The sequence below is a fragment of the Mus pahari genome, chromosome 18 (assembly GCF_900095145.1).
Source record: "Mus pahari chromosome 18, PAHARI_EIJ_v1.1, whole genome shotgun sequence".
Classification (NCBI taxonomy): domain Eukaryota; kingdom Metazoa; phylum Chordata; class Mammalia; order Rodentia; family Muridae; genus Mus; species Mus pahari.
The window spans coordinates 32,142,227-32,153,856 of record NC_034607.1 but is presented as its reverse complement, the minus strand read 5'-3'; the positions used below and the strand labels follow the sequence as shown (position 1 = coordinate 32,153,856).

The window sequence follows — 11,630 nt, the reverse complement described above, 5'->3', positions numbered from 1 at the left end:
CCCCCCCCCCCCCCCCCGCGTACCACGGCTGCCTTTTAAGCCTTTCTTTACCTTTCATCCTGGAGCTTGTGCCTGTCAGCAGGCCATCAGACAGGTTGCTGTATGTTACACAGCCTGTGGATTTTACTTTCTTACCCCTTAATGGCACTTTCTTAGAGAGCCAACCTCGCGCAAAGCCCACTGAGCACTCTCCAGACACGTTATTTTTATGTGTAAAAGACTGGTACTTGTAAGTTTTAGAAACATTTCTAAATACCAACTTCTGTTCAACAAATCAATGTTAATACAAAGGCTCCTGGTAAAAATAAGAGAGTTTCCAGCACTTGGGAGGCAGAGGCAGGCAGATTTCTGAGTTCGAGGCCAGCCTGGTCTACAAAGTGAGTTCAGGACAGCCAGGGCTACACAGAGAAACCCTGTCTCGAAAAACAAAACAAAACAAAACAAAACAAAACAACAAAAAAAAAAATAAGAGAGTTAGATGAAATTGAGGGTTTACTTGAAAAAGGCCACTCTAGCTTTTGATTCCTATAATTCCGTTTATCTTCTCTTCTTAACAGTGGGAGGTGATGGATCTGAGGCTTGGCCAGATGCAGCTATTGTGTTGTATTTTAACATGTGTCTCAGTTAATACTTTGTATTTCTGTTAAAGTGTTTGATTTCTCTCATACACAAACCCAATGGCCATTGTTCCTGTCATTCTATGTGGCTCTTTGATTTAATAACTTACACAGATGCAGCCCGTTTTTGAGATTACGGTTTTCATATAATTATATGAAATCTTGTGTATCGTATGTTTCTGCAGATATCCCACTTTCTGTAGGTTATGTAACCCCCCCGCCCCCGGTTTTAGCTGAAGATGTTCTTTTTTTCCCAGTACTCCCCAAGACTGCGTTTCAAACTGTTTTGGTTAAAAGCCATAGGAGGAAATATATAACACCCTGTGATCTACACATACATAATATATGACCTTCTATATACTGAAATAAAAGGAATTCTAAAACACATCATAACATTTTCTCTCTCATGTATCTTATTTTTATATAACTCCCCATCAATTCATTTCATGAGTTATTTAAGGGCTATGATCTACAATTCAGAAAAACAATGTTGCTTTAAAGGAGAAAGAACCAAACAGCATCCAGAATGGCCCATTTGAAGAGGGGAGAGATGATTTATTCAAGTTTTCTTCAGGCTGAACCAGCACTTCAGTCTTGACATAACCGTTTTAAAGTTATTTCAAAAAACACATAATATCAACCAAGTTTGAAATTGTTTTTATCAAAAAGTAAATGTAATAATAAAATGGTTTATCTTTCTCTATGGTTTTTAAGCGTTCACTGGTGCGACACAAAGATGCCTTTCTCTCTTCTCTCTTGACAGATTGGCTATTTGATCTTCTTACGACTTTTTGTATTTTTCCTGCATGGTCACTTAGAAAGCTTTAAACAACATTTGCTTAGGCTGCAGCCATATTTATACGGTAGAGTATTTTTTTTTATTATTTTTATGCTTATAAATGTTTTATGCCCGATTTTAAGATCCCCAGACTGTCGCTCTAAAGAGCGTGAGCTGTTTTATGTCTCATGAAAAGAGAGGCCTCCAACGAGGGCTGCTGGGTCAGGCAGTGTCTCTTCAGTGTTTGCTTTCCCTCAGAAACTTAGAACTTCTTGTGGTGACAACATTTAAAAAATCTAGTGTCTCTCTGTAATCTGAATGAAACCTACATTCTTATGATCTGTAGTCGTCACCTGTGCCATAGACAACCAGGATCTAACCCTGGCTGAAACCTCTGTGTTCTTTAACCATCACCTCCTTCACCCTATCCCCCTCTAGACTTCTGTGAGCAACTATTTATTTTCCAACTAAGCTGTGGTGGTGACCCAAAGCCTGGCTTTCCCATTTGTACCAGTGGCTACCACACCAAATTATAAAGCAACAATGCTTGCATTTTAAAGCCCGTCTAGCTGCAGGGTAGACGCCGGACAGGACTAGGGAGAGGAGAGGGTGCCGCAGGCCATCTCAGCGCGGATGTACAGCAGCATTGCATAAAGCAGCAACCTTCTAACTGTCCTGATTGGTCCTCAAAGGCAGAAATGTCATCAGCACTGCGATTGAACATGTTCTAATATGTATCCACTCATACGCTGGAAAGAAGGACTTGTTGAGGAATGGGTATCAAAAACATAAATAGTTGCAATGGGGAGGTGTCTAGAAGAGAAACATAAACATATTGACTAATATGGTCAAGATTTGGAAAAACGCAACAGTGGATATGAATGTCACAGAAAAGGTGAAGAGTAGGGTTTAAGAGATTACCACAGCTAAAGAGACCTTCAGGAGTCAGATCCCATATGAAACCCACTGAGCCTATTTAATGTTGCTCATATGTAAATGTGTTCAGGGCTGATCACTTGAGACTGGAAAAAATGGAATAGTAGCCACATGTATGTATTAATATGTGCCATATATAACAAATAATTATATATTATAATATAGAATATACATACTATGTTTAGCCATATATATACTTTAATTTAAAATTTGTAAGAATTTCATAGACAAGGGTTACATTTACATTACCTTCATCCTTCCCCCTCTAATTCTTCTGAACTCTTTTCAAACTCACGACTACTTCTTTAGTTATATCCATGCTCCTATGTATCTATCAACAGATCACACTGAGCCACTTAGCGCTGCTCATGTACGTATGTGTTTAGGGCGGACCACTGGGGGAATCTCACAGAGCTCTACCCTTAGATGCAGAGTCCCCTTAATTAATGGCAGCAGAGAGCTGGAGAATAGAAGTATTATCTGATTGTACATTCAGCTACCACTCAAGGCTGTCCTGAATTATAAAAACTCTCATGCGATTTATTCAAGATGTAGTCTTTCTCCTCACCACCAGGGGACACACATACCATTATAGATTTTAACTAGATAGAGCAATGCACCACAGTAGGAGCCCAGAAACATCGAAACCTAATGATGCTTTCATAGCTAAAAGACAAATGGATCACACTGGCTAGCGATGGAGGCACAGTGCAAGACACGAGCAGAACATCTCTCACAAACGATTTTTCTTCTAACAGCACTTCATTTCTCGGAACCATCCTACTACAAGTATCCAAATATCATCTCCAACGTGCAGTTCATCCTGAAAACATCGGAAATTATCTGTAAAAGAGAGCTCCATTCTGAACCATTTGTGGAAAGCTCAGATGAAATTGAGGATCCATATTCTGATCTGGTTGGTAAACAGATGTGGTGGGTGTGCTGTGGTGTGTTACTATAAGATAAAGTCGCTGTGGCCCCACATCTGTTCTCATTGATCCAGCATGCCCCGGTAGAGCCGGGCTAAGCTGGAGTGAGGTTGGAAGGGAGGGTTGCTAGCACACATGCTCGCTCATGCACACCTCATGGATCGCAGAATGCTTGACGAGGAATGGGCCGTCCGTGCAACTTTTTACTTCTTTGAGAGGCACAATGGCATAACACCTCTTCCACGTGGGTCCCACCTCAGCCACTTAAGAACACATACTAGCATAACTTAGATTCCCAAGCTAACACGTTAGCAGGTTCTGTTTTATCCTGGGAGAGAGTGTAGAGACTGGCCACGAAACAAATGCAACAGGTCATACTCTCCATGTTTCATGTTGAAATAACATTTAATATGCCACCAAAGTCAACTGAAACCTTCCCAATGCTCAGACCGGCTAGCGGTGGTGGCACACGCCTTTCATTTCAGCAGCAGGAGGGGCAGAAGCAGACTGAACTCTGAGTTCAAGACCAGCCTTACCTAAGTGATTTTTGCGGCAGCCAGAGCTACACAGTGAGACTCCACCCTTTCAAGTACAAATTGAGAGATTAAAATAATTCTCATACACAGTTAAAATTTCTTTCTTTCTTTCTTTTTTTATTTTTTTAAGACAGGGTTTCTCTGTATAGTCCTGGCTGTCCTGTCAAAATTTCTTATATTATTAACAATCAATTATTTAATAAGCAAATATTATACAAACACAAATCCAGTGAGTCTTGTAATTGTGTATAAAACATGTTTTTCAAAAGACCAACTTCAGTCTCTTTGGTGATCATCTATTTCCTTTATTCAAATAGTTTCTGAAAAACAGTGCTTTGAAACAGGATTTTTTTCCATTAATTTTATAATTTATAAACAGAAAATTTGTTCTTTTTAATTTTTTAATAAAGGAAAAAACAGTTTTTTGCATGTGTGTATGGTATACATGCATGTATATATTCATGTTTGCACATGTGTGGACATGCATGTGTGCAATGTACTTGCATGTGTGTCTGTATAGATTGCGAGGCTGGAGGTATGCGTTGGACCCTTCACTGATTGCTCTGGACCCTCTTTACCGAGGCAGAGTCTTTCCTTGAACCTGGAGATGCTCTATTACACCTGGATGGTCTAGGTAGGAAGCTTGCTCTGGGATCCCCTGTCTCCAGAGAGCTGGCATCGCAGGTGGGATGCTTGAGCAGTCAGCTTTTACGTGTGTGCTATGGATGCACAACCCCCGTCTCACTCTTGTGCAGGAAGCGCTTTATCCACTGAGCCTACTTGCCAGCCTGGAAAAATTTTTTTTTTAAATTTAATTTAATTGTTGTTTTTTGTTTTGTTGTTGGTTTTTTGTTGTTGTTGTTTTTTTTTCCTTATTCACTTTATATCTGTTCAAGGAAAATTCTTTTTAATCTAAGGTAAGTTCTAAAGATTTGTGAAATCTAAGGATTTGTGGAAAGTCCTCTTAAAATAGCTTTATTTATGTGTGACCTCCTAATCCTCCCGCACTCCCTTTCGTGCCTTTTGAACATTAACTATAAATTTAACAGATAGGAAAATACATTTTATCATGTACGTGTATACCTACCTTCTAAGCTTAAGTATTTGTCTCTTGGCTTATTAGCGATAAACCATCTACATAAAAAGTGATCTTGCTAAGTAATTTGGACCATTTGGTTATAAATAGTAATGAATGCAAATTGTGTCATGCAAAAAGAAACACTTGTTTCAATATTAAAAATATGTTTTGATGATAAATATACTTAAAATAAGATAGGAAGCTGCAAAAAGAACATTGATCCCGAAGAGTAGCGACCTGCTTGACAACTGTCTGTATGATCTAAGTAGGTCGGCTCAGCTTTTCTGTACCTCTGATTCTTGGTTTGTATAAAAAAAGCTCTGCCTATTTTCATGATGATCACGATAATCATCACGGCCACCGCCACCACCTTAACTGAATAAATAAAACTAGTTTTCAAATGAAATGCCACAAACACATAGCCATTTGTATTTGGGTGTTGGCTCTAACCTAGACAGTTCATTGATTTTCTGTCAAGTTACCTTGACAGAAAGTAGTGATCTGAGTGTTGCATCTTCAAATGTGGTGCTGCAAGGTGCAATTTGCATATGCAAACATGGCAATCTTGGCCACTCCACGCTCTGGCTCAGGTGGGGCCACGTGTTTCCAGGCTGGTGCACCTGAAGAGCAAGTCTATGTCTACCCTTGGAAGCAATGGACAGGGGGCTGCTAGAAGGGGCAAAGGCCACAGCTCACGGAATGGACACGTCCGCCGAGAGTGACGTGTACAGTCGCTGAGTCTTCCTGTGCATTTTCCACTTTGTAGAACAAAAGACCTCAATTCTATTTCCGCTCCATCCGTGCGATTCTCTGAGGGGACTATAACACATTTGGGGCTGTCAGGTTTATTGCCTTTCTTTTTCTTCTTCAATTACTTCATAATATAACAACTATAAAGGATAGTGGAGCCACAGTGCTCCTAAATCACCTCTCGGCTAATCAGCTCTGATTCATGGCATGATTGCAAGCCCTAAAGTTCCCCAGTTTCCACCCAATTTCTCCAGTGTGGCTTTTTGAAGCCAGCCTCTCCAGTTCAGCTGAGCATCTGCCCATTCAATACCCATTTCAGCCCCTACTTTGGGGAATGAAAGAGGAAAGGAAGAGATAATAGAATGTAAAAGCTACAGCAGCAGCTATTTTTTTCTCCTGTCTTTATCAATGCTATATTGCAGCCCAGGATTTATCGATCTATCCATCATCTCTTATCTTCTGATTCTACTAAAAGGGCCACACATAGATTGCATTGGCCATTGTGAAGTATCTTACGTTTAATGCTCAGAAAAATGGAATCAAAGCAGTTGCTGAATTTGTTGTACAACCAATGCTGGAATTGTTTTAAAGTCCTGTAGAATTTACATATTGTAGATGCACGATAAAGATCTGTGACATCATCTACAGGTAGGAAACTTTCTTCTCCTGCCCCGGACAGTTTCTCCTTTTAATGTTCCTTTAAGCGATCCAGACCCTAATTTCCACCAGCTTTGATAAGTGGTCCACTTTTATTAACTTCGCAATGGCAGAGTCCAAGTGCAGGATTGCATTTCTGTCCTCTGGTCAGCAGCAGAGCTGACTTTTCTAAGCACGGTTGTCACATGGTAGTAACAATGTAGTTCTTAGGAGGTTGTGAAAGAACTCAGCTAAAACAGAATAGCCCCCCTTATTACATATTATTATCTAATGTATAGTTTCCTGAAAAGTAGCAGATACACCAATTTTACATTCTGATGTGATTAGCAGTCGTATTCTCCCACATCACAGTACTCAATAAGCAAAAGGATGTGACCAGAATCTGAGACACTCTGCTGATGCTAACTAACAACAGCATCATAACGAGATGTGTGGTTTTTCAAGTTAGGAGCATTATCCAGTGATTCCTGTTGCTATTTGGCTAACCCATTTGTATTGAGAGGTCTTCTCATGGCAATGTCACTGAGGCGTTTTGTCTCATGGCAAAACGACTGAAAACAGGACAAAATTTCAAAATGCGGCATCTGAGCAGCCACAGCAGAACCCACGCCTCCAAGCTCATCTCCGTTGTGAGAGTCTGATCCGCTGCTTTGAGGGAGCATACTTAAACTCTCATAAATGCCAAGGCAGTGGGCATCTCACAGAAGCTGCAGCATGATAGAACAAAGCTGGGTAGCGCAGGAGGAAGATGGAGGAATCACAGGAGATGGTAAAAGAAAAAGAAATAGAGGAAAAGGAAAAGGAAAAGGCAGGCAGGCAGAAAACGGTGGAGAAATATTCTCTAAAGTCACTGAATTCTGTGCTTGGTGCTATCAAATTATCATCCAGTAAAAATCACTCCCAATTTCTTTCTTTTTTTATGTCTGTGCACATGCTTATGTGTATCCAAGTGTGCATCTGTGTGCATCTATGTGCATGTGGGATCTTCTTGCCTCTGTCCCCCAGCCCATAGTAACTATGGTTACTGACCATTGCCATTTGTTCCTAGTTCTGTTGTTAGCACTGAGGACCTGAACTCAGGTCTTTATTCCTGTGTAGCAGACACTTCCCTGGCTGAACAGTCTTGGTCTCCTAACCACAGGAGGCTGATTCAGCATAAAGGCAAGAGATTCTGCACGCACACATTATACCTGTCAGGGCTGCTCTTTCCTGATCTGCCACAACTGGATTGAGCCGCATGATTATCATCATTACATTAATCCTTTCTTTTTGATAATGCCAAGGCCATTAAGCCAAAGGTCGGGGAGGTGGGGGAGGAGCACACGTGTGTCAGAGACAATGGGGCTCATTCCTCAGTGTAGGGAGAGAGGAGAAGAGGGGAGCCTGCACTCCCAGGAGGCACTGTGAATGCTTCAGCCGGCTTCTGGGCTTTTTTATTTTATTTTTTCAGCATTTGGCCCTGGAGTGGTAATGGGGAGCCTGAGAAAACAGGTGTTCTCTTTTGGTTCTCCTGTTGAAAACTAGGGGTGATTCTATGACTGGGTATTTTGTGGGTGACACAGCGGCTTCCTTTTTGTCTGTGCTTAACAATAAGTATTAGTAAATAGCTTTAAAAAAAATCATAGTCTAGGGGCTAAACCACCAACCAAAAAGTACATGTGGAGGGACCCATGGCTCCAGTTGCATATGTAGGAAAGGACTGACTTATCTGGCATCAGTGGGAGAGGAGGCCCTTGGTCCTGTGGAGGCTCGATAGGGGAATGCTAGAGCAGTGAGGTGGGAATGGGGGGGGGGTTGTTGGGAGCACCCTCATAGAGGCAAAGGGGAGGGAGGATGGGATGGGGTTTTTCGGAGGGGAAACCAGGAAGGGGGGCAACATTTGAAATGTGAATAAATAAAATAACCAATTAAAAAATAAAGAAGGGCTGGTGAGATGGCTCAGCGGGTAAGAGCACCCAATTGCTCTTCCAAAGGTCCTGAGTTCAAATCCCAGCAACCACATGGTGGCTCACAACCACCCGTAACAAGATCTGACGCCCCCTCTGGAGTGTCTGAAGACAGCTACAGTGTACTTACATATATAAATAAATCTTAAAAAAAAAAAAAAGAAAAAATAATCATAGTCTTGGAGTAGTATCCAGGACATCTGTTTATGCTTGTGCCCAGCAAATCAAAAATGACCTAACTGTATCAGACCAAACTGTAATATGAGGTGTCCAATCACTTGTCAACAGCCGAGGCTACCTTTTCTCATTCTCCACAATGTGTAAAACTAACATATAAATTGAAATAAAACGTAGCTCTTGTTTGGAATCCTCACCTGGACGGTTTCATTACGGCTTGCTATTTTGAGACAGTATCTTTCTAAATTTCCCAAATGTTAGCCTTAAGTTTGACATCCTCCTGTTTCAGCCTCGCTTTTATTGGGTACCCTGCTTTTGTAAACTAAGTTTGAAACTTGAAGACCGCCAGACACACAGGCTGAGATGCCGAGTGCTACCGAGACAATTTCGTTTATATGGCTTTTACTTTTCGACCGGGCTCCACCACAAAGCAGAAAATTGAGTTATCTGAGCATTTACCACAGTCAGCATGTCTCAGTTCAAAGCCTCACATTATGTCAGAAGACAGCTTCCCTGTGGAATATTGTAACACCACAAACATGGTTTTGTTTATAGTTTCTTTTCCGAATTTCCGCTCCCAGGGCCAGCGAGCTCCCGTAGACCTTGACTCTAGCAATTCTCTCCAGCATCTAACTGTCCCTGACATGAAAAAAAAAATCAGTACACGGCCAAAGGACATAACTAAATAGCTTACGAGAAACTTGGGAGGTTTTAATTTGAAAATTTGTATGAATCTCCAGCATTTTAAAGAGGACTCAACATGAAGACTGTCTTTAGATTCTAGCTCTGATATTTTCTATAATAACGGAGGACAATGAAGCCCTTCAGATGTAAAGTGTTTCTTATTAGTATGGAATGTGAACTGCAGGTGTACCTTTGGGGCAGGGGCAAGGGTGGGGGGTGGTGGGAGTGGGGAGGGGCAGGGTGGAGCTGGGGGTGGGACCGGGTGGGGAGGAGAGTACTATGATGTCATGGAATGCCAATCACTGCAGTAGATCAATTACTTAATGAAGCTGTCAGGGAATACTCGAAGCAAACAAAGAAAAAACTTAGTATCTGAATTTGTAGTTAACAAAACCCAAGTGCTTCACAGGCATTAGCCACCCTCTATGAGGCACCTATTTGGTTGTTAATGCAGAGAAACACACATCGTCTCAGAGCCCAGTTTGTTAAAACTTTCCCTGTTGCTTCTTGATCAGGAGAAGAAGGGAGACAGAGTCTAAGAACAGCGCATCCAGCGCATCCAGCGCATCCAGCGCATCCAGCGCATCCAGCGCATCCAGCGCATCCAGCGCATCCAGCGCATCCAGCAGTGGTCCTTCAGAGGTTTTGGCATTTTTGTCTTACTGTAGACTGATAGATACATTGAACACAGGGACTTGTGTAAACATTTTTGTGTAGCTATCAGGCTTCTATCAACTATCCATACCTAAAACCACTTTTAAACGGCTCTACAAATCCGAGTGAATATTGTATATTTAAAATGTATTCTTCAATTCTGTGTGAGAGTCAAAGAACCCTTTGGCAGATCAACCTCCATAATGTAATTTCAGAAGCACGTGCAGCTGAATAAGAGGGCCTACAAAGTCAACCACTTGCTCTGGCACAGCGTGGCTGCCTGGTCCTGCCTTCAGAACAATCGTCCTCAGCTGAACAAAGCACTCGAACACCTCTTCTTCTACAAAACGCAGCTTCAGAGGAAATGCTGGTAAGGGCAATCCTATAAATCCAGAGTGACTCAGGGAGACCTTAGCACCGAAATGTTAATCACGGCTCAGTTGACTAAGAATACACTTTATAGTCTGCGCTCCAAAGACAAAAGCCATGCGCATATTTTATACCAGCTATACCAGGGAATTGTTGCAGTCTCTGTTGTCCTGGCTTGCTGGCTGCTCTGTGTAGTTTGTCTCTATTAAATGAAATGTGCTAGAGATACGAAATTCATTCCTGTGTTGAAAACATTTCTTACTCCTCATGTTGTTAGATCGAAGCAATGACCATCTATCATGTATTTCAAATGAATGTGCTGATGCTCTTTCTTTGTGCTTTTCAAAGAACATACAAGACAATTTAATCTCAGCAAGGTGTCTTAGTCAGGGTCTCTATTCCTAGACAAAACATCATGACCAAGAAGCAAGTTGGGGAGGAAAGGGTTTATTCAGCTTACACTTTCACACTGCTGTTCATCACCAAGGAAGTCAGGACTGGAACTCAAGCAGGTCAGGAAGCAGGAGCTGATGCAGAGGCCATGGAGGGATGTTTCTTACTGGCTTGCTTCCCCTGGCTTGCTCAGCCTCTTATAGAATCCAAAACTACCAGCCCAGAGATGACACCACCCACAAGGGGACCTCCCCCCTTGATCACTAATTGAGAAAATGCCTTACAGCTGGATCTCAGGGGGGGGGGGCACTTCCCCAACTGAAGCTCCTTTCTCTGTGATAACTCCAGCTGTGTCAAGCTGACACAAAACTAGCCAGTACACAAAGGTTCTAGTTCATGTGTTAATTTAAGAAGGAGCATAGATGCCCTACAAAAGCAGGCTGGGTACAGAGGAAGGAAGACCTTAGTTTTTATAGATTGATCAGGAATAATTATATTTGTAGAGTTCAGTGTATTGTTTAGTGTGTGTGTGTGCGTGTATGTGTGTGTATGTATGTATGTATGTATGTATGTGTATGTATGTGTGTATGCATGCATGTATGTGTGTGTATGTGTGTGTATGTATGCATGTACGTGTGTATGTGTGTATATGTGTGTGTATGTGTGTGCGTGTGTGTGCGTGTGTGTATGTGTGTACGTGTGTGTGCGTGTGTGTGCGTGTGTGTATGTGTGTACGTGTGTGTGTGCGCGTGTGTGCGTGTGTGTGTGTGTGTGTGTGTGTGTGTGTGTGTATGTGTGAACTCAAGTTAACTGACATACCTACCACCTCTCATACTTATTTGTTCTTGGTGAGAATGTTAAAATATAACTGTTTTTACATTTTTGAACACACGTGTTGATGGGTTATCATGCTATGTGGATCACTAGCACCCCATCCCACTGTTTAACGGTTCCTCCTCCTTCTGTACAGCAACTGTCCTCCTTCCAGGCCTCAGATTAACTTCCCGTTCGATTTCTAAGAGTTTGGGTTTTCCATGGAAGACCATGCAATCTTTATCTTCCTTTACTGTCCTATGCACTTAGCACGGTATTCCCCAAGTTCACCTGTGTTGTCACTGCAGGCAAG

The 11,630-nt window shown here is 41.8% G+C and overlaps 1 protein-coding gene across 4 annotated transcripts in view; it reads left to right on the top strand.

The window, feature by feature from the left end:
• Tmem232 (transmembrane protein 232) overlaps nt 1-11,630 on the top strand; it is a 209,513-nt gene that overhangs the window by 37,013 nt on the left and 160,870 nt on the right. For all 4 annotated transcript variants that reach the window (XM_021217978.1, XM_021217977.2, XM_021217976.1 and 1 more), the window contains exons 5-7: nt 1,381-1,480; nt 3,090-3,247; nt 9,958-10,112. In XM_021217978.1, the coding sequence (XP_021073637.1) occupies nt 1,381-1,480; nt 3,090-3,247; nt 9,958-10,112 (413 nt within the window). The remainder of the gene's footprint in view (nt 1-1,380; nt 1,481-3,089; nt 3,248-9,957; nt 10,113-11,630) is intronic.